General features: G+C 51.0%; 1 protein-coding gene across 4 annotated transcripts; it reads right to left on the bottom strand.

The window, feature by feature from the left end:
- Nucleotides 1–122: 122 nt before the first annotated feature.
- Nucleotides 123–27,646, bottom strand: RASSF5 (Ras association domain family member 5). Of its 4 annotated transcripts, none has more exons than XM_065854724.2 (6): nucleotides 27,310–27,646; nucleotides 17,924–18,042; nucleotides 5,376–5,489; nucleotides 3,877–4,174; nucleotides 3,394–3,509; nucleotides 123–2,881 (listed from the first exon to the last, which is right to left on the bottom strand). In XM_065854724.2, exons 1-6 carry the CDS (start codon nucleotides 27,644–27,646, stop codon nucleotides 2,729–2,731), a joined length of 1,137 nt encoding a protein of 378 aa, XP_065710796.1. In that variant the 3' UTR covers nucleotides 123–2,728. The 4 variants fall into 4 exon arrangements, with proteins under 4 accessions (XP_065710796.1, XP_071673866.1, XP_071673867.1 ...); XM_071817765.1 differs by lacking the exon at nucleotides 27,310–27,646 and adding an exon at nucleotides 21,491–21,830; XM_071817766.1 differs by lacking the exons at nucleotides 3,394–3,509; nucleotides 27,310–27,646 and adding an exon at nucleotides 21,491–21,851.

Raw genomic sequence — 27,646 nt, 5'->3', positions numbered from 1 at the left:
AACACTTTATATAGCTAAGAAACTTAAATTCACTTCTAGGAAGGCTTCCTGTATTTTCCCTTTAGACTTAATACACTACAGTTCCATAGGAGGGCGCCAGAAAAAGAAATTAAAGAAATGTCTTTAATTATTGACAGTTTTATTATCGTTGTCTTTTACACTGTCTGCATATGAACAAATAGTTTCAGAACCTTCAAAAAAAGCTGGAAGTGAGACATTCTTTTTTTTTAAAAATGCCATAGAATTACTAGGGAGTAGTAAAAATAAATTACAGCATCGCAAAAATGCATTTCACTTTGCCATAGAAGCTTTACTATTCCAGTCTATACACATTATTTTACATGTTTTACAATAGAGCTGAAAAATAAACTCACGCAAACAAGGCAACACAATATATACCAACCAAAGGCACTGCCAACAGTATTTTGCGCTTAAGGAAGGGGCCGATGCTTCTCTCCTTGTCACAGCTCAACTGACTGTTGAGAATTTGAGTTTCAATATCTACCGATTCCTCAAATGCCCCGTATCTTGAATAAAAATAACCAAAGAAAGAGGCCTCCCCGTTGCGGGAGGTTTTCAGCAGCATTCACGGTAATTGCATAAGAAGCCATGCCTTGTACAAAATGTCAAAGACACGCTGGGTTCCAGGAGGGGAGAGGGAGGCGGTCACCAAAACGCCAGTAGAAAACAACCACCAAAAGAGGAATCTTTACAACTTTTAGCCAGGAAGAGAAGGGATTTAAAAACAAGCGGCTGGATCGATCTCAGAACCAATGGCGGGTTTTACAGGGTTCTTGCCCTTGCCTGCACAGAAGGATTTATACGGCGCCTTCAAGACTCAAAAGCACTAGGTAAACGTTGCTTAAATTACTTCACCAGTGCATAGTGAAGCAGCGAGTATTCTTGTAAATGGACAAACAGCCCCAGAGCATGGAAAACGCTGCTTTATTAGGGCTGTCGAGTACAGTACAGCTGGGAGGCCAAGCCCTGTTAGCAAACCCTTGTGCGCTACTGACTAAAACTGAGCTTGCAGAAAGTGGCGTTTAAACAAACTGAGGGGCTCTAAGTGATGCACTTGCTCTCTTCTGGTTTATACCAAACATACTCAAGTATAAATCTGGGGAAAAAAAACAAATCCCAAGCAGTCACTTTGAAGAAAGAAACAAAACAGCTCCTCATCCCTCTATAGCCAAAAGCAGCCTCGTCACAACAGGACTTGGGGTAACTGGGGGACAGGACTGACAAGGCCTCTTGACAAAAGCCCCTTCCAAGTTCCTCCTTAGCCCAAATGCAAGGTTTTCACACTTAAGGAAAAAAACAAACCAAACCAAAAGGCACTGAGGTAAGTTTTCGACTCTCTTACATTGTCTCTGCGGTAACTGTTACCCAAAACCTGGTCCCTCCCTCCCCGCTTCGCGCAGGTGGGATCACAGCGAAACCCATTCACGTGCTCCATCCGAATCCAGCTGGGATTAACGTTCCATTTTCTCTTAACGCCCGGTGTAAACAGAGGGAAGACTGGACCTGGCTGTGTGCAGTGTGCTGGGGACAAAGCACCAAGGGTGATGGGGACCGTCCCCTCTCGGAGCAGCGTCCCCAAGCCTCCCGTGTCCCTCAGCAACCCTGGCATCAGCGTGACCAGGGTCGCTGGTGGGAGTTATGGCAGTAACCGATGCTCCAGCTCAAGGGTTTTTATGAAGGATGCTTGGGAGACATGGGAGCCCTGAGAGAGGGAGAGAGAGGGACGTGCTGTCCTCTCCTAGCTCCACGTAGGGAGCAAAACCTGGTCATAACCCTCCTGGACACTCCCTTGGTGCCAGACCTGTTCATAGCTCAACATGGGTTTGATCTGTCAAAGAGGTTTTGCATTTTCCTGGGTTAGTCTGTTGGATACGTATTGCTAAATGTTCTATATTGAACCACCGGCCTGTGCCATAACCATCATCTCTACACTTTTCAAGCCGAATTTCTCACAGGTCCCAATTCCCACAGAGTAGAAAACCGGTAAAACACTGGCAAATTTAGCTAAGCATCAGGGATATTTACTTCAATTCACATCTATTTTTAAAATTTGAAGTTAAATAGAATCAAAATGCATGATTTTTCCTGGAATTAATATTAGCTAGTTTCAATAGCACTTCCTAACAGACTGTATGGGTGTTGCAGCTGCCTTGGTGTCATAACTTCAGGTTTCCCTGCCCGAGACCTGAACAAGTCTGTCCGCAGTTGGTTCCAGCTGCACCACCCACGTGGTTTGGTGCAACCACCTCCTCCGCTTTATCTGCTGCTTCCTGCGCTCGACTTACGAAACGAGAACTCAGCCATGCGGCACCTCCGAACAAGACCCAGTGAGCTGTTGGGAGGAGTGGGAACGGCAAGCGCTACCCTGCCCAAAACGTGAGCCCGTAGATGTTCTCGGTGGGTTCAGTGCTGTTCTCCATGAAGCTTCGCCATTCCATGGTACAGCTGAGAAGTGAACCAGCAGCTGCGTTTGGTTTGTCAACTGGCAGTTTTAAACCAGGCTTCCCATTCCTGGACTGGCTCCGGTCCTGGGAGAAGAGGTTTCAGAAGAAGAAAATGCAACATGTTCATTTTATGGGTGCTGTGAGCCAGTCCTTGATAGAAGAATGAAGAGGGAGAGTGATTACTATAAGGTGTCCTGAGAAGTGTCTTTTTCATTTAAAAAATATTATCTAGCTTAGTCTGGTGCCCAGTGCCTCCCGAAGGGTTATCCAGGCTTGCCTCTGGCTTCTTTCAAGGTCTGTTGCAGTTTCTGTTTAAACTTCTCATACTTCCTTTGCACTTGCTGGATTTTCTCCTTTTCCTCTTTGTCCAGTATCATCAAGAAGTTCTGTAGCTCCGGGATGGAGAACGCGTCCCACTGCGAAAACAGCAGAAGCAAAGTAAAGCACACACCATTCACCTTATTGCATCACCTTCACCGTTCACCTTATTGCATCATCTGCATCAGGAGCATGTTTGCTGACAAAAACTGACTGCAAATTTATTACCCTGGCTTCTACTTAAATTAGTAGATTACTTATCACAGCGTTTTGCTAATCTCATTATGGAGGATTAACTCCGGGGCGGTGTTGCTTGGTTCTGTAAACAGATTATGGTTTGGCCATCAAAACCAGCCTCAGCATTTTTGCAGCGCAAGTTTAATTTTTTAAAATCAACATCACTTAGTAGCAATAAATGAGCTTTTTATTTTTCTAAGTAAGGTACAGTCCATTCAGCTGCTAATTTAAACTTGGAGGAAAGCTGGTATCATACTCGGTATTTTAGAAGGCAAACAGCCTCTGCCATACATCTCCCAGCTCTACAACGCTGCCATGGGCTCTGTAACGCTAACGTTCATGTAAAAAACAAGGGAAAGGGTCACCCACGTACCTCAACTTCCCCTGTTTCGTTTTCCTTCAGCACAAAACTGAGCACATTGGTGTCAGGGCCCGCCAGCAGCCGCAGGTACAGGGGGTACTCGGTGAGCGGGAGCTTCTGCACGAGCACTGCAAGGGGACAGGGACATCGATGGTGAGACCTTGGCTGCCGGGGCAAGAGGGATGCTCAGAAGGTCAATGAGAGCATGTAAAAGCGGTTCATGCTCCTTAGGATCACGGTGAATTCAATGAGTCTCCATCACAGACCTATAATGATCCCTTAGGGATCTTAGGGGACATCGGCCCCCTTCTGAAAACCACTAATTCCTCAATAGCTTAAGCAGCAGCATCTCTCGTGGTGCTCAGGCCATTTATTCATCTGGCATTTAGGCACTGCCTGTCTGACACACCACCCAGCCCCAAACCAACGCTTCGATGACGTTTGTGTCACGCAAAACGGTCAATAAAGCTGGTGGCTCCGAGGGCGCCAACTCACCTTGCCCATCTTTCCGCATCTCCTTGAAAAGCGCAAACTTCTGCGGATTGTCCACCACCATGAACTTCTTCAGGAGCCCCTGGATCACCTCGCTCACCGTGGTCGTACTGCTGATGTGGAGCTGCTTGATGGCGTCCAGCGGCAGGTAGAAGGACGTTCTCTTGTCCGTCATCTCGGCCAAGTTCACCTCCTTGAGGGCATCATAGATGGACTGCGGCCGGATCCCCGCCGGCACCGTCACGGGGCGGCGCAGCTTCAAATGCACTTTAATGAAACCCGTGTATGTCCCATCGTCGTTCTGAAGCAAAGGAGAAGGGGGAATCAGGCTCTGGAGAGATTTTCCAGTCCTTCAACTCCTATGAGAGACTTGCTGGTCTACAGGGCTGCAGCCTATGGGTGACTGCAGGACTTTCCAGCCCTCGGTACTGCCAGGAGGTTGAGGGTTTCTTATTAATCATGTTAAAAGTAACCAGTAATTTGGGGTTAGTCACTGCTGCTTTTTCTCCTGTTGCCTCCACTCGGTCATGACTCATCCCTTCCTCGTGTCTGTGCGATCTCGTCTCGTTTCAAACCAACACCGTCATAAGTCAGCTATGGAAACCACTGCGTGTAATTTGTAGTCGCAATTAGGTGAGGACTGGAAACCTCCGGGGTGGTCTCTACCCCTTGTGTTCAGCAGGATCTCACTACCATATTCCTCACATTTTATTCCCCACCGATGGGATTCTCACCTCTGCATGTAATAAGTCACCATGCAAGATCAGCCTGTCTCACCACAGGTCCCTTACCCTACCCCCAGATCTACTATTTTCAGGTGTAGCAAGCACTAGGGAGTGATGTAGCTGCTGCTCTTGGAAGTTCTATGATTTAATTATTTCACTCTTTAAGAAGTTTGCCCCCTCCCCCCAGTATGATCCTGCAAAGTTTGTACCTTTGCAATACTCCAGTTTGTAAAAGAAGCCATTCCCTTGTCTTCCCACCACATATCAAGCCTTTCCTTACAGGTGGCGATAAGTAATTCTGCAATCAAAGCTTCAAAACATAAGCCATCTACTGTGGTTCTTAGACCTCAGCTTAAACAAGCCTGGCCGTGGCAGAGGAGAAAAGCGTCTCTTTCTAGAAAGGCTTTGTGTTTCTAAATCCACTTTGCGTTTCTAAATCCACTTTGCGACAGCTGCTGAACTGCAGAGCGGCAGCCCGAGTTCTCCTGTGATTCACCCCCACCAGAACAACGTGGGCTCAGCTGTTCGTGGCAAGACATTCACAGCACAGGCTGCCCAGAGACTCTTGTGCCAGTCAAGCGGGGATGGAGGCAGGGAAGGGTTCTCTCGAGTGTCCAGGATTGAAACTAAGGAAACCCCAGCAGGAGAGAAAGCAGATTGCATATGGAAAACAAGAACAACTCAACAAGCCCTTATGCCTTGGAGATGTGTTCCTACAGCCCAGAGAAACCAGCACTGACCTTTCTGCGCATTACCTAAACACAGCCAAATACGTACCAGCTTCATCAACAGGCAGTTTGTAACCTTTGCATTGTACTTCTCAATTTTCTGTTTGATCTCCTGGACGGTCGGAGGCTCAGGTTTTTCTTCTTCTACCGTTTGTGTTACATTCTGAAATCAGAAGAGACAGGCTTTAGCTGGTTTACATACTGGGTAACACCACGTCTGTTCAGCTCTACTTTTTTTTGGGAAATGCAGGAACAAGGTGGCTGCGCAGCTCCTGAGCTCACGCAAGGAATGATGGTGCAGATGGAGATGGTCCCTACAGCCAAAAGGTTAAATGTGCAGGATGCTACATCCCTGCCCCAAACCACCTCTGCATGCCAGGAACAAGCACTGGAGGGTAACACAAAACCAACCAGTTAGTGGGAAACAGGCACAGGGCAGTGAAGACATCCCAGTACAAACCAGAATCCAGCATCTAAAACCCACCTGTAAAAAAAGCCACCTACACCTGCTGAGGGCTTCTTTTCTTGCAACACTATTGAAAAATCACATCCTTTTTCCAGCATTCATGATTCTGCCCACCCAAGGGACCCCCTTAAAAACCCTGGCTGCTCCTCAACCAGCTTCCAGCAGGTTCACCCAGGCAGAACCTGAAGTCAAATCTCTGCTGTATTACCCCCTCCTTAGCATTGGAAATCATAGCTCGGAGCAGTAAAAAAACCAAGCAAGCAGCAAGCTGGTTGCATGAGTAATAAATCAGTCAGCGCAAACCCAGACTGGGCATCCCAGCCCGTGTCAGAAACTGTTCGGTGTCTGACCACGCGTGGGTTCCCTGGCAGGGCAACGGCTGCTGTTGCTCGCCCAGGTTTTGGGGAATTTCCCCTTTAGAGGCAAAAGGACAGATTTGATGTGTGGGTGAGCTTTACCTGCAGGTCAGGCATGGAAATGTCACTAATAAATAACAGGAAAACACAATCCTGTTGCAGAGAGGCAGCTCGTGGGAGCTTCTCAAACGCAACCCAGGGTTTCGAGCATTTAGCAGAAAGGCAACGAAAGGTTTGGATGAAGTGCCGGAGTAGAACCAGGAACACGCAGTTGCAGATGGTTTTGTAGCAGCCTGGAGCGAGAGCCGGAGCCCCCGCTCCCACCTCCACAAGCTGCCAAGGCCATGGACATCCTGGAAAAAGCAATTTCGGGATGCGATCCTCCACCACTGCATCCAGCACCACGGCAGAGCCCAGGCCCTGCGGGAACACAGAGCCAGCGAGCTCTTTTCCAAGCCTGCTGGAAGGCAGGGAAGGATGTGCAGGGCAGGGATGTTGTGTGTTCCTACCCTGAGAGTTCAAGTGCAGCCTCAGTGGCTGCAGAGCCCCTCAAGGCTCCCAGGGCTGTCCCTGGGTGCTGGTGCTTTGCCTGTGCCATGCATTGGGGACAGAGAGGAGAGGGAAACGCAGAGAAAAAAGCTAAAACAACTGAGTCCCCAGCAGAAAGGCAGCAAGTGCTTCTGGGGACACCCCCTGTATCCCGTCCCCATCCCCTGGGGATGGTGTCAACGAGCCCAAAGCAGCTATTTTAGGAAAAAAGCCCCCAGTCACCTTCAGCACCCATCTAGAACAGTCTGTTGCAGAATTAATGGCTCCTGTAATCATGAGATGGAAGCAAGGTCTTGTGTGACCCTGAAGTAAATAGAAATTCACAAGCTGGCTAAGAAAAAAAGACAAAAAAACATTAAATATAGGGAGCTAAACTGACCCAAGAGTTTCCCAGCTGCATGATAAAGTCCAGCAGCCACCTGAGTGTCCTCAGGGGAAACAACCTGCAGCAAGGAACCATTAGGAACCCCCTACATGAGGCTCATCTTGTCCTTCAAGGTTTTGCCACCACTTCAGCCTGGATTACCCAAAGCCCTTCAGCCAGGAGAGCAGGTCTCCTCTTAGCACAGCATCCCAAAACCCAGACCTGCCATGAACGAGCCTGAGTGTGTCTTGGATTTCGCAGCACCCGGCTGCCTTTCCAGGACTCGCCGCCTTCCCCCAGACAGGCTGTGATCACATTTCACCAGCGCCGCCTGAAACCGCGAGCGGTGCGCCCAGATTTTCTGTGGGTTTGCTCAGAAGTTGGCATTAGCACAGAGCAGAAAGCGTGAAGAGATGCGCTATCAAGGCCGGTAAGACTCAGAACGAACACTGTAACCTCTAAGAACGAAAAAAAGAAGGAAAAAAGGGGGGGGAAAAATGCAACTTTGGGAACAAAGCCCATCTCTTCCCAGGCAGCCCCACAGCACACAAGACAAGGAGGGAGCAAGCTGTAAATAAGCCAATATTGCCCAAGGCTACCCATGGTATTTCTTTTAGGAGGAGAAATCCTGGCTGCAATCTGGCAAGACAGCTACAGTCCTGGGACTCGAGAGCCCCACATTGATTCAAGTGATTCCCAGGTGAGAGCTCACAATTTCTGCTTGAGTCTGGCAAACAGCACGAGACCTCTTGAAACGCTGATCCGGAGCAGTAACCCACTGGAAGAATATTGATGCTGTATTACAGTCTCGGCATTGTTCAGTGACTTAAGAAAATAAAAGCAAAGCTTTCCTGGGGTATTTGAGATTTACACATAAATATTCACTTATCATAATGGCAATTTCAACTCCAGAATATGTCCAAGCCCTTAGGCACAGGCTTCACTGCAATAGGTCTTACACAGGTGCTGGGCTGGTGTGGGAGACTTTAAAAATAATGACAGACTTTCAAAAGTAGCACTGGGGGAAAGAAACAAAACGAACAACTACAAAGAAACTTCCCTTTAAGTTCACGGAAGATGTGCACTGAGAAACCCTTCACTTCCTCACACCACCCATTTCAAGAGATGGGCACAGCCATGCTGCCATCCATCAGGGCTGCCCCCCAAAAACTGCACAGCAAGTGGGGAGCAGGAGACCCCACAGAACTGTCTTCTCCTGCATGCAAAGCACCTTGTAACTGCCGTGGTAAGATGGGCTGTGCACACTACACTCCATCCATGGCACAAACACAGCACAGACCAGCAGCCATCCAGCCACGCACGGCAAAAGCAAACAGAGCAGCTCAGTCCGTCCCTGTCACTGCAATTTGTTTCTCCCCAGCAGGGCAGGTCCCTCCCCTCTTGTAATGTTTCCAACTGAGGAAAATAGCGGGTGCCAGCAATTAAGAGCCCGCGCCGACGGCACCCGGTTTCCATGGAGGACGCACGGTGCACCCAGGACTGCAGGAGCCTGGAGCGGTGCCGGTCCCCAGGGTTTCACATCAGGTGCTAATTGTTTCGTGCTCTGGGGAACCTCAACCCCTGGCAGCAGGAGGAGCGGGCAGCCTGGCTCAGGGACACGGTGCTGGTGGCACCACATCACTGCGGCCCCACGCAACTCCATCAACAAACCGCTGCCCAGCCCCCAGCATCCTGCCTCCCCAATGCATGCGTCTCCACAGATCAGACGTACCTGCGGGTTTCTTGGCTTGCTCAGCACCCCAACTCCCCCACTGCACCCCAGTTCTTGCAAAAAGCTTTACTCCTCCAGTCGGCCATAGGGGCGGCTGCACTGCAGAGCTCTGCCCAGGGCAGGGAACCCCCCGAGACACCTGAAGCTGCTCTGCTACTGCTGTTGGAGATGGAATTTTGCTCCCAGGAGCTGGAATCAGACACTGGTTTGTTCTGCTTGGGGAGGCAGCTCAGCTCCCACCCACCCAAACCTTTTCCCAAGTTTCCACCTTCCTCTGCCTGTCCCACGGCTTCGCGATGCTCAGAGCCTGGTCTGGGGAAACACGTTAGGAAAGAAACACTGCCCATCATTTATTTATTTACCATGCCTATTAGTTTTGATTAACCCAAACGTAAGCCAAAGCATCTGCAAACCCCAGGATCCACCTGCAAGCAGGGTCTGCAGCCCAGCAGCACCAGCAGCACGGCAAGGGGAGCACTGGAAAGGGCTGGGAAAGGAATTGCTGCTCCTTCCATCACGTACGATCAGATCAGCTACTTCTTGTTCTTCACGAACCTACCCAGACCTCCCGTTTTGCAAAGTTTCTAGTGCAGAATATGCAATTCTGACTGAAGGAAGAAAAACAGAAGCTATTAACCATAAACCGTTGCCACATTTCCTGTTGTACCAGGACAGGATGAAACAAGCTGTTAACAAAACAACAGCTCAGTAACTCTGCCTGTGCCTAAACCCTGGCAGTCACTCCTGGATCCCTGGCTCTCCTGGCTGGAAATTAGGGATGCTCTGGCTGTGGGGCAGCACATCTGTGTGCCAGCCTGCAAAACCAGCACATTCCCATCATCCCCATCCCTCCAACGTCATGTGCAACTGGAAGGAAAGCAATGGGGAGACTGGAGCTGCCAAGATGCTTCCACTCCTAACCTGTTAAAAACCTGATGCAGAACATGCCGTGGATGCCAGAGCTTCACCAACACTGCCAGCTTGCTGGCATCACTTAAAATCAGCAGGCGAGGGGTTTGCCGTCCCCTAGGAAACTGTCACAAAATAACTTGCAGGCAGTTGCGATCTGCAGTGAGACACAGGGACCTGCGGGCTGCACAGGACCAAGCCAGGGGCAGCCGCGGCAACGCAGAGAATCAAATGTGCCCTTGTCCTCCCCCTGCCCTGCTGCGCACCGGCTCCCCTTCCTTAACCTACTTTATTTCTCAATTGTAAGAAAGAACAATTATAAGAAAGGACTTGAGCCTCATCTGGCACTTGGGCTAATGCTTGGCAGGATAAAAGCTGCCCCAGAACAAGTGCCCCGGGAAGATGCAGGCGCTGCGACACACAATGGCCATGGCCTGGGGCTGGGACAGCCACGGTCACCACACCGGCCTCCTCTTTGCATCCTAGTGCTCATCTAGTGAGCTCGTGACAGGCTAGGATGGGGGAGGTAAAAAACCAACCAAGAGCCATCATGATTATGGTGACATACTCTAAAAAGAGCGATTCTGTGCCAAGAAAGGCAACAATGAAGCCTCCGTGACAGATTCTTGTGAGGAGAGACGCACTCCATGTCCAGCTGAAGAGCAGCCCTTCCTACAGCCTCTCGCATTGCAGAAGTCAACCCACAACTTAAAAAGCTTTCTAAATCAAGCAAAGTCCCGCACCACATTTCACTGCCTTTGAGAAACTCGAAAATTCAAATAAGATGCTGCGGTTTACTTTGGGCTTCAGAGGAAAAGGTAAAAGATAGAAAAGATAGGAGAGCAGTGCATCACTGGAGAAGGGGAGGAGTATTGCTGCATTTCAGAGAGGTTAGAAGCAAGTGGAGATGGGCTCAGTGTTTTGATTGCCATGGAGATTTCACTTAGAAACGGTTTTTTCCTGCCACATCCCCACTGAGAAGGTTCTCCCAGGGAGCTCCATCCCAAGAGGGGTCTGAGCTGGACAGGACCCCACATTGGACCCTTAATTCAGGGTCCCATCCCTGGATCCCACCCCAGATGAAACTACATTCTGTGCCTCTTGTGTTTTCTATTCTTGGACAGAAACTTGCTCCTTTCTCTCTCTCTAAACCAGGTTAGCTACTGGTGGAGGACTCGAAGAGCAATTTTGCAGAGTTTTAAGCAATCACGCTTCAGGCAGGAGCCACTGAAGGCATTCAGCTGAAGAGTCAGGAAAACGCCAAGTAATAGATCTCTGGGGATGAGGTCACTTCAGAGATCTAAAACGGTTCTTTGCTAATGAAAAGCGAATGTGCTGATGGTTCTGAAAATAAAAAGGAATTACAAAATTCCTAGAAAGAGGTGCTTCAGACTAATACAGTTATTTCAAGCAGAAAAATGGTTTCTCTAATCACAGTGGTCAAATTCCACTCTATTTTTTTCTTAATGGTGGGAGGCCTGCCTGTCTCCTCCTACCCCACATTCAACACATTTCCTATACAGAGATTGTTTCCTAGGCCTTTTAAGACATGCAGCCCTATGTTAGCTGGATTTAGCTTATTCCTACCCAGCACAGCATATTCCCATGGCTGCAAGTTGATGTTTTTAGCCCGTGGCCAGGAACAGGTACCATCCTTGGTGGTGAAAAGCAACGCTGCTGCCACACGCAGCTCTTGCAGTGGTGGAAACATTGGTCAAAAGAAAATGCCATGTAAAAAAGCAGGGACAAAGAGCGAAGTAAAACCCATAGGAGATGTCCACCTCGGGGCTGTGCCTGTCCCTGGCCCTCTGCTCTGCTGGCTGCTCCCCGGACACACGTTCTCCTTGCTGCTCCCCATCCACCATCCAGCCCAGCCTCTCCAGACCAACACCAACACCTCCTCCTCCATCCCACCACGCTCCAGCACCAGCTCCATCCAGAGCTGAGGTCCAGCCTCACGCTCCTGCAGGACCTACGCCAAGAACCCCCAAAACCTTCTCCCACCAAGGCCTGAGGATGTTTTCCACCCTCAGCTGGAGAAACACGAGGACCCACCTCTGCACACAGACCCATCACACATCATCATTTGCTTAAGCAGCAGATTTGGCGTGTGGTGTTTGGTTGTTTTTACCATTTTTTTTTCCATGCACAGGAACCATTTCCTCCCTATAACACCAAACCCCAAAAGGCTCCATCGTGCAGCCACAAGGTCTCCTGCCCACACCAGAAACATCCAGGTGAGAAGCTGGGCAAAAAGGGGCCACAGGAGCCCCCGACCCCACTGCAAGGGAGAGTTCCTGAGCACGAATGCGATCAGGCCAATTTTGAAAGGTAGCTGAGAATCTGCAGCGCCCTGGCTCAAAAAGAACAGAATTAAACTGGTGCGGGGTGCAGCGCCTATTGCACTAACACCGAGCCCTTTTACATCTCCTACACAAATGAATCATCAAATGACATTTAAAAACCCAGCAGTACCAGTCGGTTAATCATAGCGAGAGGGAGCTGCTGGCTAACAGGGAATATCCCATGTTAAACCCGAGGGAGAATTTCTTCAAATAAATTAAAATAAAATTACCAGTTGACTTAAACGCTCCCCCAGACCAAGCTCCCCCCAAGGAGAACAACCCCAGGTCACCGGGAGAGCCCTCCTGATGCTGAAAGCTGAACCACAAAGCACCTGCTGAGGATTTAGGCTCAGCAGCCTCGGGTGTGCAAATACAAGCAGAGCCTGAGCAGGGGCAAAGTCGATGCTGCTGGTTCACAGGGGAATTTCTGAGTGAAAAAGCTGCTCCCCAGGCCAGATCTCATCTCAGGCTCTTGTTCCTGAGCGAAACCCCCACTTCCGCAGCAGCGCCCGCTCGCCTTCTCCTTTTATGCTCAGTTCTGGTTGGGGCCCCAAAGTTCGATGGGGATTTTTTTTTTTAATAGACACTTAAAAAATATGAAGCAACCTTGTCAATGTTACCAATACAGAAATCTCATCCTGGGGTTAAACGCTGCCCAGCCAAGCACTCTCTCCAAGGCAGATCCATGCACCCAGACAAGGACCAGATTCATTGCTGTGTTCATAAGTTTGCGGATTAATTTAATGCTGCAACTTTCCCATCTCCCTATCCACCCATCAGGTGCAATCTTCACCAATGGCGCATATTTTGTGAGAGCAAACCACAGGTCCCTGACCCACGGATGGCAGCTGGCAGGGCTGCTGCCTGCCCCCCCCAAAACCTGAAAAACCACATTTGGAGTCAGCTCCTCCACTGTGGATCCCTTGTGAAGGGGCCAACCAGGCATGCAAAAGGTGGAAATGTGGCTGAGAAAAACCTGCAGCAGTGCAGACGGCGAACGGGGAGCCTGCAAGAGGCAGGTAGAGCCCTCCTCCCTGCCAGCAGCTCTGCCCTCGCTCCAGCTGCAGGCTAATTTTGGCAGCACCTGCAGCCAAACGTGCAGGAACACTGACATCTCCCCCCTGGCCAGCAAACCCCCCCACTTCGCAGCCAGCACAGCCCTTTGCACTAGTTTTTTTTAAGCTGTACCTTGGCAGGGACCTTGCTCGGTGTGCTCCGGAAGAACGAGGTTTTTGCTGTGAAAAAGCAATCCTCGAGGTCTTCATCCAAGCTGCAGTACCCGCTGCTCATGCTGCTGCCGATGGGTCATCGAAGCCCAGTGGATGCGAGAGGCTGAGTGCACACGGAGCTCGCCGGGGGGCTTGGGGGGCCGGTGACCATGGGCAATCCCCGCTCGGGCTCCCGCGCCAGCAGCGAGCCAGCCAGCTCTCACATCCTCAGCTCGCCGGCGCTTATCTGCAATAGCTCCTTCTGCTCATCCTCCAGAGCCAGCGGAGCTATTTCTCTTTAACAGGCAGCCGTGCCGGGTAACCCTTCCCTCTCCTCCTCCACCCGCCTCCCTGCGTGGCGGCGCGGGGGCAGCATGGAAGGGGCAGAGCTGCCAGTTTGCTCCCCCGGCTCTTGGCACCCCAGGGTTCGCTCACCACCCGCCGTCTGGTCCCTGGGGCGCAGCATCGCCTCCCCTTCCTGCGCTCGCACCGCGCGGCCCCGCCGCTTCCTCTTGCAAAATTGCTCACCCCGCTGCATCGAGGCGCTGGATTTGGCCCTGGGCACTGCCTGGTCCCCGGGTACCCCCAGCACATCTTTTGCTACCTGAAACACATTGCCACGGCTCGCTGGATGCTTGCTCCTTCCCTGTTAGCGCATCCTCAAGAGCTGCATTGCATCTGATGTCTTAGGGAAGCAAGCCAGGGCTGGACCGAGCCTAGCCATGCTGCTAAAGGTGATGGGGAAGGGGGGAAGCTGGTGAGGACGTGGCCTCAGACCCTCCTCGGGGTGTCAGGAGCCCCTGGTCATCACTCTCGGGAGGCAGCGGGTGCCTCCCTGCTCCACAGCTAATTTTAGAGCAGCGGGAGCGATTTCAGCAGCGCTGGCACCCGGCTGAGGCAGCTTTGATTGCAGCCCAGGAAAACACTGTTCTGCTCCTTGGTTCTGTTTGCAAGAAGCAATCGCCTCCGACTGATTAAAATGCTGTGTTGGCCTCAGGATGAGCCTCAGAGCAACAGCATCACCCCTGCTCCCCTTGTCCCCCACAGACCTGCGAAGACCCATCCCCAGAGCTGCGTCTTCCATCCTGCTTTCCCCCAGCCCCTCCAGAACCATCACCATCCTGCTAATATTCTGCATTTTACCCAGCGTGTGTTCAGGAGAAGGCTGAAGGGACTAAAGCTAAGCCTGAGGCATCAATTCAAAAAGGACTCTGCTTAGGCAACGCAATATTAACATATGTGCATACACACTAACAATTCTCCACCATACCTCAGAAAAGGAAGAGGGAACAAAGCCCGAGAGTATCGTTCCACTGAATAAATCCATCCTGTGCCTACACTTTGCATACTTCACGCAAGACCCAGCCAGCCCATCCAATAAGGAACCCGGAATTGCTAGAGTTAGCGTGAAGGACAGGGTAGAACAGAGGTACAGGGACATCTCCATGCCTGGGGTCAGCCTGGATCTGGAAAGGAAGGGCTAGAAAGAGCACATATGTGATGGAGAGCTACAAAATCGTAGGAGGTGTTTCCACACAGGATGCAGCAAGTTTAACACCGAACGGAACGCTTTTCCAGGCCGTGCATAATCAGATTTGCAGAATCTCACCACTGTTAAGTGCTATTTTTCCACCAGGCCAGCGAGCATGGGGAGCTGGCAGGTACAGCCTTGGCTCTTCTCCCCAGCTTGACCATCTGCAGTAGGACCATCGCAGAACTGGTTTGGTTGGAAAAAACCTATAAGATCATCCAGTCCAATCATTAAGCCAGCAATGCCAAGTTCACCTCTCAATCAAGTCCCTAAGGAGCTCAGCAAATCTCTCCTGTAAACTGGAGCTATCGCTCGCTCCTTCAGGCCATGAGGTTCCTTTGACTGGTCCAAAAGGTCTCCAACACCTTTGTACAAGCTACCACCCCCACACAAAAACCTCTTCCCTCTCAATATGTTGCAGATGGTGTCTCCTACCATTCCTTCTGTATCTGTTAGCTGAAGAACTTCAATTGCTACAAGCTTTTGATAGCTCTGTACCCCACAGCCAGCAGCATCCCCTGAATACAAACCGGGATGTCAATGTGAACACAAGTGGGAGGACGCAACATCTGCATCTCAAACAGGAAGGCAAGGATCCAAATGGCACATTTACAAAGCAGCTCGTAACAGTGCAAATAAATAAGCTATCCTCTTTGCAGCACGCGTGCTTCTGCAGTGGCACAAACCTCTTCAGCTTCTCAAGGCTATATTTAGAAGAGAAAGAGGCTTAAATTGAGCATGTGCAACACGAGCAGAAAGCGAGAGTCAGGCCGATGCACAGCACAGGCGTCGAGTCTTCGCTGAAGCCTCAGCCTTGAGCGTTTCACAGTGCAAACAGGGTCCGGCCAGCTCTGCCGTGCCCCATGCAAAACTGGATGCGCTCCCACCGCATTGCTCCGTGGGCTTCTCCACCCAGTCCTTACTTTTCCATTGCGGTCCACCTGCTTGGGAGACCAGCTCTGTAAAAATCCAACCAGGAAAAAAATCCCATGTAATTTTGGCCCGTTGGTTCAGCAGCAGCTCCAGTCAATGGTTACCTGCGCAACAGTCCCCAGAGAAGCCACCTAATGGTGATCCGCACCAGTTCACAGGTGGGGGTCTGCAAAATCCAAGGACCAAATTCCTGGTGCTGTTGAGACCACGCGAGGCTCCGTCAGCTCCAGCAGAGGCTGGATTTCACCTAGGCAGGCTAATCTGTGACCCAAGTGTAATACGCGCTTAAGTACTTTGCTGGATCAAAGCCCAAATTATTAATGCCTGGTATGACACAGTAACAGTACTTAACTACATGATGCTTACATTTGATAATACTATTTAATGGCTTCCAACTATGTCAGCTATTAATTTAAGTTTGTGTTTTCAGTGTGCAATTCCCACCCAGCCAGTGTATTCAGGCACTCTATTGGTCTCTTTCTGGAATACTGACATTGTTTTCCCTCCATCCTCCTCCTTTCAAGCAGCAAAACCTGCTTGGCCAACAGAAGCACATCAGGAATGTGGCTTTGTACTCAGTTTTATGGGCTGAGATCAAGTAAGCTTGAAGATGATTTTTTTTTCCCCCTGATTATCCACAAACGAGAACAGCGCTTCACTGCAGTGATTTACCCTCATTCACCCCCAAAACAGCCCACGCACCCCCAGCCTTACAGCCACAGGTAACGAGACTCCAGACAGCGCTTTGCTGTGCTGAGGGTTCAGAGGTGCAATCCCAGATCTCAGGTTGGGTTTATGGGTTTCTGTTCGCTGCTGTAATTGTAAAGAGTTTTGTTGCCTTGGCACAAAACGCCTCCCCCCTTCCTGGGATCACACCAGAGACACATCGGAGTGATGAATTGCCACAAAGCGCAGCCTACATGTTTATGATTAGGACCATCAATAACCCCTGGCTGCTGTTATCACCCTGAAGAAGAAACAAGCTTTTCTAATTCTTCTAAAAATCAAGCTGCTGGGGGAAGCCCAGCATCTGAAGGAGATGTAGACACACACAAATCTGGCTTTATGCCCTTATACAAACACCTCAAGGCTCAGTGGAGAACCCACCCAGAGTCCCTTTGTAACTCATACCCTACAGGACAAATCTCATCCACTTTCAGGTTCCCTCCTGACCATTTTGTTCCCAGCAGCAATCACTCAGCCACGTGCCAGCGAGGCCAAGCTCTGCAGAAACTGCACAGCAAAGCACAGACAACAACCCAACCCCACCAACAGAAACCCCACATCTTTGGAAAAAAGTGCACATTTCCATTTCCAGTTTTGCACAAGAGCCTCAAGGTCCTCCACAAAGAGGAATATAAATGAATGGGTATAATGGAGAGAACACAGTTTTAAAAAAGCATATAGAGATTGAAAAGGCTCTGTGCAAGTCAAATCCACTTCAGGAGGGTTTCTAAGCAATGTTTTAAGCTCCCCAGCATTGAGTGGTTTACATCTCAGCTCATGCAGCATCCGTCAGTCTCCCACGCTGCAGCCTGTCCCAGCAAACACCCACATGGGCTCAGAGGCCACTGCCGGTGTCACAGACACCACAGGACCCTTGGGAGGATTAAGCAAACGCTAAACCTTCTGGAGCGGCCCTGGGGATTACTGCACATCCCTAAAACGGATTGAAGAGTCTCAACCCCCCAGGACTACTGAAACTCTGAAAAAAAGGTTATTAAGCCAGAGCTCCTTCCAAACTCTGTGATGAGGTGCAGTAGAAATGCACCTTTGCTGTTTCTTTACAAGCACTTTGCACCCAGCGCTGGGACACAATTTAATGTCAGTATCAACCCTCCCTCGCAGGGAAGGCTGATGTCCCCAGAGGTCACCACTCTGCTCTGGGCAGCCTGGCCCATAGCAGCGTTTTAAACACAACATAAGTCTCCACATGCACATTTCTGGTGAGGGGATGCCCAGGTACACAACCTCCATCACACCAGATCGCTCTCCCCTGGGCAGGGCACAGAGGCAAGATATAACAAGCATATAGGCAAGATGCACCCAGTATATAGGCAACTCATCAGTGCACACAGGTCTGTGGGACAGACAGACTGACTTCTCAGACAAGACCTGCCTCCTGTAAAGCCCTTCAGGAGCAAGAAATCAGGTCTCTGAAGGAGATGCAATCAGTGTCTGCACCCCCCTGCCCCCCGGCATACCTGGCTGCAGGGCGGCAGCAGGGTGCTCTCGGGCGAGAGCTGCCCTTGGCATGGGTCCGGCCAGGGACAGTCCAGCTGGATGAGGCTGCGGCACTCCTGGTGACATGTGTATCTGCAGTCTGCATGGGAGAGAAATGAGAAAGTGAGGGGTCTGAGATCGGGAAGGGACCGCGTTCCTGCTGGAGGATGGACAGATGCTCCTGGGCACCAGTGAAACCAGAGCTGCCAGCCAGGCACACATCCCCACTCAAGCACCCTCCTCCAGATGAGGAGATGGACCAGAATACCCCACCCAGAGCAAAAGCTGCTCCCGCACCCTCTCCCCAGGGAAAGCCATGTTTCTTGCTGCAATGCACCTTAATACACAAAGTACAGAACATGCTCAAGTCCCACCAAACCACAGGGTAACACCACTCCCCAGCTCTGCTCCTTGGAGATGTCACCCACACAGCGCCCGCTGCAAAAGCTCGGCTACTTCACAAGGAAAGGATGCTTCACCTTCCAACGCATCTTTGTGCTAGACAGAAGCCACACTGTTTAAGGTCACTAAATATGAACACTTCAAAGGCGAGTGACAGTGACTGTGGAACGGATCTACCATCCGACTGCCAAAAAGATGTCCCTGGAGAGGGCACGGACACATCCCCAGCCCAGGCTGTGACTCCCATCCCAGCATACACGCCGCAGTCAGGGATTTACACAGCTTGTTTTCTTTGGATGCCGACCCGTCCCGTAACACATTAACTAGCTCAAGGTAGGAATTGCACAGCCGACTCTGCAGAGCCCAGGTTTAACCTCTTTAGGCACAGGGTCCCGCTCACCCACAGCTGCTGAGGGGCAGAACTCAGCACCACCAGCTCCATCAACCAGACAACAATTTTCATGTATTCCTGGCTGTCGCTCCTCCAGCCCTTTCCCTCAAAGCCCTGACTTCAGCCAACAACCTCCTTCCACTTTAATGGCCCTTTTAATCCTTTTAATTTTTAACTGTTGTACAAACAGCGTTAAATTTACTTTTTACACTACCCAAAATTCCAGAGCAGTCACCGACCTGAAAAAAACGATACATCCTAAAACCGAGGCAAGAGAGTTCACGCAACAGGAGGAGACAGGGCCAAGGCCCTGCCACTCTGCTCCAAGCCATCAAGCTTGTATTTTAAATACTCTTCTTTATCCTTTTCCTTTTGGTCATTGGTTTTGACTATGTGGGGCTTGCAGGAAATGCAAAGGAATATCCCATGTTTGCTCTGGAAAGAGGGATTTCTGCTCAACTCTGCTGAACACACACACAGGAATGCCTGGGAATGAATGAGAGGAGCTGAAGCACCGCTGGGAGCTGATGCCTGAGGGGGAAAATCATCGATCTCCAGGGGAAACAGGGAAATCACTTATCATCCAACATGCATCTGCCATGAGCTGTCTATCATTCTCCTATTCCAAGCCAGTTGTCTCAAGTAAGCCTGGGGGAAAGCAGAGAGACTTGCCTCTTTTTGGCTGTTTTAATTAGAGCTAAGCTGCACAGTTACATGGTATTTAATGCCTGACCTTCTGAGCAACTGGAGCAGCCTTTTAATGGGGAACATTCACCAAGTCTTTGCTGGAGGTGCCAATTTGGGGATGCTCCAGCTGCAGGTTCACCAGAGCATCTGGCACCACTGGAGAGTCCAATTCTGCCTGTTTGGTCCAGGATTTTCTGATTTGGGCAACTGCCTCCTGCTCCCCGGACCGCAGCCGGCCGGGATGGGAAGGCTTGAGCATTTGGGGTGAAGAAGACACATGACAAAACACCTGGAATACGTAACACGGACCACAGACATTAGAGTTCCCAAGCACACCTCCGGATCAGGCCCATTACGGCCAGGCATTTCTTTACGGGATTAAAGCATGACACGTCCTTAGTCACCGTCACCTATTAACAGACCTAATCACTCGGTATCCGGCAGGGAACACTAATTTTAGAAACCCAGCACGGCTTTAGGAAGCAGCCACGTGACAGGGTTGCCGAGAGGAGCAGGATGCCTCCACTTACGCTTTAAGATAATTTCCATTCGAGTCAAGCAAAGTAACGCTTGGAAATGGAGTTTCTTCAGAAAAAAAGTCAGATCATGATACTGTGAAAAACTTTGGTGGTTGAAAAGAATTTCCCTTTCTCCACAGATAAAGTTTCTCAGGAGGATAAAGTTGAGTAGAGTAAAACAACCCAATAGAAATGCCCATCTAGATGCCTAAATATAGGACCACAGTCATCCTGCTCACCCCCAGCCACCCAGTCCCACCTCCCCAGTACTGCGGATGCTGTGAAGCGTCTTTCAATCTGAGCCCCGTGCAAACTCCAGAGTTGTAGGTTACAGAGACAAAAGAAGAAGGTCAGAAAGGATCTAAAGTGTCCCAGCTCCTCCCTTGTGATAATCTCCGATTTCTGGTTAAAATTTGTGGTTCCTATAGCGGTGCTGGGCGACTGTTGTGCCCCGGAGCTGACTGTTCCTCTGCAGAGGGGTCGTGTTGAGAGTACACACTTCAAACAAGCTACAAACAAACCCTCGTGTGATGTTAAAATGAATCATGAAATGGCAGGAGTTATCTTAAAGCTCCAGTTCCTGGTTTATCTTAGCATTAATTTTTAAAGAAGGGTAAATCAGAAATGCTCCTAACACCAGCAAAGCTAAGGAAAATCTTTGAAGTATGACCCAGCTGCCATGGGAAGGCTCAGAGCCAGGCAAGAAAGAGAAATAAAATAACATGAGGTTTGAAAGCGTTGGGAGACCCTGCAGGTATTTGAGCAAGGGAAGGGGACAATGGCAAAGAACAGAGATTTCTCCCCTCCACCTTGGAGCTCTGGATCCTTCAGCCAAGGAGGATTCACACGCACCTCAAAACAGGGATATGCCCAACGTCACTCGGGGTGACCTCAGGGATGGCTGCAGGATGTGGCCCTGTGACATCACGAGAGCTGGCGGGTGTCACCTGCCACCGGGAGGGGACCCACGGCATCACCACCAGCTCCAACATCCACAGAGAAAATGCAGGGAACGGTCTTAGTTTCGATGCAAAGCTCCCACACAAGCACTTTCTGACACCCACCCCCAGCATCAATCCGGCCCCATCTCTGTCTGCAGGTCTCAGCAGTTTTAGGTCCAAATCAGGTAGTTTGGGTTTAATTCCTTTGCAAACAGGTGAAATCAGAGGGTGGTTTTCTGTCCAGAGCGACAGGACCGCTTGCAGTGACAATGACCCTCCTGGTGACAATAGCCCCTCAGAGATCTCTGCACCACGGCAGGGGCTGGATTGCAAACCCAGCTGCTGGGTGGATGCTCTCGATTCATTATTTACTAAAAGGCGAACTTTCCATTCATGTGGCAAGTATTGCAGAAGGGACAGAAGTTAAAGCCACCCGGTGCCACCAGTGTGGTGGCAGGGGACCATGCCAGCCGGACAGGAGCCCATGGGGCTGTGCATTGCCAGCGATGCTCTGCAGCACCGCAGCAATCCCCTAACACCCAGTTAGTAGCAAAACCCCCAAACAACCAGCAAATACACCCAGGTACCCCCATTTCCACCCCCACCTACCTCTAACCAGCAAGACCTCCCTGCTCGGCCTCCTCAGCAGCCGGAGTCTCTCAGACCAAGACTTTGACTTGGGAAAATGCCTGAATATTTTGCGAATTCTCTTTGTTACGAGCCCAAAGCAAGCGGCTGCCCCCACTTTGCCGTCTGTCATCCTTGCGAGGGGAGATCGATGTTTTCCCGGGCACGCGGAGCCGGGCGGGCAGCCGAACGCTGCCGAGATGCAACGTGTACCGGCACCAGTTGCGTCTGCTTCCACGAGAGGCCTTTCCTCCCGTGGAGATAAAACATTGACATTGTCCATTTGCAATCTGCTGCCATTTGATGGAGGCTAGGGGATGGTTTGGCTTTTTTTTTTGAGCAATGAGGCAACACACAGCGGAGCTTGTGCATCTCTGGGCTTGTCCTGTTAGCCATGGAAAACTTTCTATTTCTGGGGCTTTTTGCTTGATAAGATAAAACAACCCGACGGAAGAGATTAGCAAGAGAAAGCGCAGGACCCAGCCGAATGCTGGGAGGGCTCCTTCCAATACCCCCTCTTCACTTTGCTGCTTTTCCCCCACAGTCTTCTAAAGTTTAAGAAAATAAAAGCCTCCAACGTTTAGCCAAAGGTTAAATTAAAGGAATACGCTGAGACTAACTATATTTATAATATTGATTTAAACTCTGCACATAGTCAGCTAGGATTTTAGATCAATACTACAATCCTTTCACAGCATCGCTCAGTTACAGCTATAGCGGGTGTCGGATGATGGGCTGGGACACAAACATCGGTTTAACAGGAGGCTTGAAATCTGCCACTTTGTACCCTCTACATCCTGACTGTCCCCTCTCTGCTCTCTTCCAAACAGACCAGGCTCCCAGTACCCTGTACAACACGTTCTTCAAGGAGAAACAAAGGTGAAATTTAACCAATCCTAAAAAACACACCAAGTAAGCAATGAGTTAAAACAACACAGGAGACTTGCTTATTGACCCCTTGCTGTCCCAACACCTCAACAGCATCCCCATAGACACACATCCCAGCAAACTCAACTAAACCCACCGCACCAGAGACAAAGTGGTGGAAGAAAAGGGACAGCCCAAAAACGAACCTGCGCAGCCAGAGCTGGAGCCTTGGCTGGTATCTCTCTCCATAAATCCTTCCCAAGGCGTTGGACTGGATTGCAAGCAAGAAACATGACCCTGAAGACCTGAGCTGCTCCGGGCAGGTCCCTGTCCCTCCCGACACCTCCGTGTCCCCCGGGGAAGGGAACACCTCGCCCTGGGGAGCCTCAGCGGGCGGGATGCACCCCAGCACCCCACCCCGTCCTCATCCGACCTCAGCCCGCAAAGCACCATCCCAACCTGGCAGCAGGAGAAGCCTCAGGAATCCGTCTGGGCCAGCTACAATAGGGCACAAATGCAAAGCACTGCGGGTCCTACGAAGTGTTTGCAATTATTATTTACAGCGGCAAGACCAGAGACGTGACAGAGCATGGGAGGACGTGTTGGAAGGAAAGAACATGAAAAACCACTGTGTCCTGGCGGTGTGAGCAGAGCCTCATCCCGGCAAGGCTGGGCTGTGCTTTTTAAGAGCATCCACGCCTGCTAAAGAATTCATTATCTTAAGCAAACATCTACTGGAGAACCAGTAATATTAGAAATGTAGTTTGCTCTACAAACTAGAAAGAGAAACGGTGTGTGTTTGAACAACTTCCTCCTTAAGGAAATAGGCCCTGATTCAGCACAGTACTGGAACACAGAATTTACTGCTCTGAGAGATAAGGGCGGCTTCAGACCCGAGGCATAAACCCAGATTCACACCGAAGCACTTTACTGAACCAGGTCCGTGTCACAAGATCTTCAGAACAAAATCTCTCTTCAGTTACAACCACATTTGCCACCCAGATCATCAGGTGCTGAGGTTTTCACAACCAGCCTTCCCAGCAGGGAAGCACGGAGAGCTGGATGGATTTTCTTATGAAAAAGCACTTCAGTCAACAGCATCCTATTTTGTTAACACTGTGGCCATCAGAGCCAAGATCCACCACGTCCATCTGTGACAGCATCCAATTCCAGCTGCCAGCAGCTCTGCTGGGGAGACCACAGCTCCTGCCAGCAAACCAACAAGAATTGGTGATGGTCACTCCACACACAAAAGATGCCTCTGGCTTAACACACCCTGGCCAAAGAAACGACTCCATGGGACTTCATCAACACAACCTGGGAAATACGTGGGTGGTAAATGATGCCCCCCACTGCCAGGATGAGAGGTCATGGGGGAGCCCGTCCGGCACAGACTTCGGGATGGGGGACAACCCGGCCAAACTGGAGGATGGGGTCAGGTGAAGGAGAGGGGACACATCTTCCCATGGGCTTTGCTAAAAGCTGCAGTAATACAAACAGGAATTTTGTATCAGCACTGGCATTGTGGGTACAGCAAGGATAAGAAAGTCCACCAGGAAGAACTGGCCCATCTCAGGGTGAACTGGGATGCAAAGGGAGCAAAGTAAAATCCACACCCAGGTTAGGCTCTCACATCATTTTGCTGCCCCAAGCCCCGCTCACTGGTGACCACCCCGTGCAGTGCAGAGGGACCCTGAGTCACCAGCATGATGCTGCCAGGAAGAAAAGAAATAAAGAAAAGCAACAGCAATCCTGAAACTGAACCAACAGAGACTCTGAGAGCCAGGGGAGCACTCGAGCCATCGGCCAAAGCCTGACCCATCACTGCCCCATCTCCGTGCTGCTCCCACCACCACCCACCCAGCCCCTTCCCAGCGCAGAGCTCAGCCCGGTTCCCCTGCTGTCCCAGCTCCAAAGTGAAATAAAGCACATGGAAGGCTGGGAAGCTGCATTAGTCACCATTGCACTCAAATGACTGCATTCCGCCCCACCAGAATAAACACAAAAAAAACCCACAGCAAAAATGCACCTCTGCAACCTGCCCGTCCAGCCCCTTCTCCTCAGGTACAGCAGCTCTTCTGTTGGGAAAAGCTGTTGGCAGCAGGACACATTGATGCTCCTACACTGAGAACTGTTTTAAAATATCCACTCAGGCTTTGAAAGGTGCCAGCAGCACAAAGCCACACACCTTAGATATGAGATATTCAAGATACAGCATGTAATGTCACAGCTACAATCGAATTCAGGACTCAAAACAAGTATTTTTAACAAACGACCCGGGGTCAGTCACCCCCGAGCTCCCACCTCCCCATCCCTTTGCACTGATGCCCACGGGAGCCGCACGTCTTTTGTGCACAGGACCGACCTAGAGGCTGTGAAAAGGTCGTTAAAAGGCTCCCAACATCTCAGACAACATCTGCATCAGCCCCAGACACATCACCCACAGGTAAGACTTGAGCTAAACCTCCGTACGAGCCTGTCCGCTGCCTCCAGGGCCACGGGGCCGGCTCAGGACAGGAAGGGAAATGGATCATTTTGGGAGGGAGGAAGAATAAATACCACTTTCCCATTTTACTAAAGATGAGCAGATCTGATATAAATAGAAATAGTCCAGAACTGTACAAACTAAAACCTGAGTATCCTCAGGCTGCAAGTCAAAAACAAGCAGTGACTCTGCACCAGGAGAAAAACAAATATTCAGCAAGGGAGGACAACACACCCCATCTGCAGCTCTCGGGCATTTTTAAAAGGATAAACTATCGGGATGACAGGGAATGCAGAAGATGCTACGAGCATCTCCAGCGAAATCTCCCTCCTGCCCCCAGCAATGCTGCCTGGTTGTCTGGGGAGTTTTAGAGGCAGAACGACTTCCACAGTCTGAATAATGCTCCTCAGAAACGAAAAGGGAAACAGAGTTATTTGTTTCAATATAACTATGGAAAAAACCTGCCAGGGGAGAAGTCCCTCAAAACAACTATTTATAGCATTTGCAACACCACAAAATTCCGTGAATTATTACTTTAGATCAGGATTTCAAAACTCCCAGCCCAGTACCCCACCTCACATGTGAACCCTGCGACAGCTTTGCAGGGTGTCTGGTGAAGACAAGAGCCCTGACAAAGCTCGTTCTGCTTCAAATAAACCCACACTATTTCTTTAAGCACGTTCATTGACACATTTGCTCTGTTGTGCCAGGCACAGCAGAACCGGCAGTCCCAGGGAACACTCCAGCCCTGCCCATGTTTTGGGGGAGTTAATCAGGAACGGCAGCCAAAAAGCAAAGGTGCACACCAGCAAAACATATTTACATCATCTTTTTTCAAACAACGCACCACACAGCAAGTCCATCAGCCCAGCGTATGCCCCCATCACGTTGTGCTGGCCATGTGGTGACAGCCAGGTTACATTTAATTAACAGCAGTCAGCGCTAAAACCTTAATGTGATGCAGCAGGACCATATGGCGCGACTGTCTCTCCCAATTGCCCTTCATTTCCAAACGGCACCAGGAGGCATGTGTAAGAGCCCTGCTCACACCACGCCATGCAAATCACCGTTAGAAACATTTAATTGATTCATAAACTAAAGAAAGTCAAGCGTAAGAACCAGACGGGGCTGAGCGAGGGACTAATTGCCCCAGCGAGGCTGGCATTAAAGCACCTGCTTGGCATAACCCCCCAAACGAACCAGCAAACAAGCAATGAAGCTTCCCCTGGAACTGGCAGCTGGGCAGCCAGCCTGGGAACAGGGGGGACACAGCACATTCCCTCACCCCAAATAACAACCACCAGCCCAGTGCTGAGGATGCCCTCACTCCAGATGCCCCCGATCTTGTAGGCACAAGCCTGGGGTGAACAGCATCGGCATTAACAGTTTCTGCCAAAAATCAAAAGGCTCAGCTGCCCCCAACCAACAAATCCTGGAGTCACTCAAGCCCAAGCACAACTCTACAGCTGCATCAAGTTTCCACCCAGCCTGCAGCAGGAAATGTGCTCACAAATTGAGTTGGAAGGGAGCAGCTTCACTGTCAGCAGCACACAATACCAAGTTATCTATGACATGGGTTTGCTCAAACCTCCTCTGCCCATCACTCCCCCAGCTGCAAAAACTAATGCAGATTGCACCTTTCCAAGGACCATGCAAACATGGCCCAAGAGCAGCAGCCCAGGGACTTGGGACACAGAGTGTGTGCCACTGCACTGCCCCAGCTGGGTCACCTCATTTGACCCTCAGTGCCATCTCCCACATGATGGAAAGATTAATCTCCTGCAGAACACAAGCATGAATACAGGGTGTGTCTGACATGAGGAATACACGCTAGTGAAACTCGCTGGCAGGAACACTCTTACCTGGGGAGTGTGGGCAAAGCACGGTGTCTAACAACTAACAAACTTATTCTTTCTAGAGGAATTTACCCCTCACCATAAAGCTTTACAAGCATGAATCCTTCCCAGTCACAGAGACCTGCTGCCCAGTGCTGATGCCCACCCCTTCACAACCCTGCCCATTAACTGATAATCTCTTTCCTGGAAACAACCTTCATTTCCCAGATCCACCCAGCAGCATCTCACAGCAGCCCTGCCCAACACCCGGCCCCGTACTCGGGCACAGCGACCCCTTTTTGGGGAGACCCCAGCCACGTCCTTTTCTCCATCCAGCTCCCGGAGCGCAGCGCTGCAGGGCACCGGGGACCCCCCAGGGATGTCGGGGAACCCCCAGGGATGCTCGGCATGGTGCGGGGCTCTCCCTGCAAGCCCCCGAGGAACAGGCAGGTGGGGTCTGGGGGTTCACAGCGGGAGCGAAGGGATGGGAGAGGGTCCGAGCAGGGCGCAAGCAGAGCACAAGCAGAGCTACGGAGCGGGATGAAGCGCCCGGGCGGAGATGCGGGCAGGGGTGCGGGCCAGCGAGGCGCAGGCAGGGCGCGGGCAGCACTCACGGTCGCAGCGCAGGGCGCACTCCCGCACCGCCTCCCCGCACAGGTCGCACCAGCCGTGGCGCGGGGGGCGGAGGGCGAAGCAGTGACCGCGACCGCGCTCCGCCGGTTCCCGCGGCGCCGCGAAGATGCTTCGCACGTCGGGGAGCAGCCGCGGGGCTCCGCCGCGACGCCGCAGCCGCCGCGCCGCTCTGGCCCCGCCGGGGCTCCCGGGGGACCGGCCGCCCACCGGCTGCGGGGCGACGGCGGAGCTGGCCGGGCCGGGCGAGCACCGGCGCATGGAACCAAGCACAGAGGGCGGCAGCGGGCGGGGGCACAGCCCCACGGCCAAGGACGCCAT

Source organism: Patagioenas fasciata, chromosome 21, assembly GCF_037038585.1.
Source record: "Patagioenas fasciata isolate bPatFas1 chromosome 21, bPatFas1.hap1, whole genome shotgun sequence".
NCBI classification, from domain to species: domain Eukaryota; kingdom Metazoa; phylum Chordata; class Aves; order Columbiformes; family Columbidae; genus Patagioenas; species Patagioenas fasciata.
Note: the sequence above shows the minus strand (reverse complement) of the source record. Positions and strands in the feature narration are given on the sequence as shown.

Bases quoted from the DNA above. Each gene is read 5' to 3' on its own strand.
- RASSF5 (XM_065854724.2), bottom strand. From the start codon at position 27,646: ATGGCGTCCTTGGCCGTGGGGCTGTGCCCCCGCCCGCTGCCGCCCTCT. The intron at 18,043-27,309 runs GTGAGTGCTGCC...TCTCCCATGCAG, and splicing joins GTGCGCCCTGCGCTGCGACC to ACTGCAGATACACATGTCAC. The intron at 4,175-5,375 runs GTACGTATTTGG...CCTTTGCTTCAG, and splicing joins ACTGCCTGTTGATGAAGCTG to AACGACGATGGGACATACAC.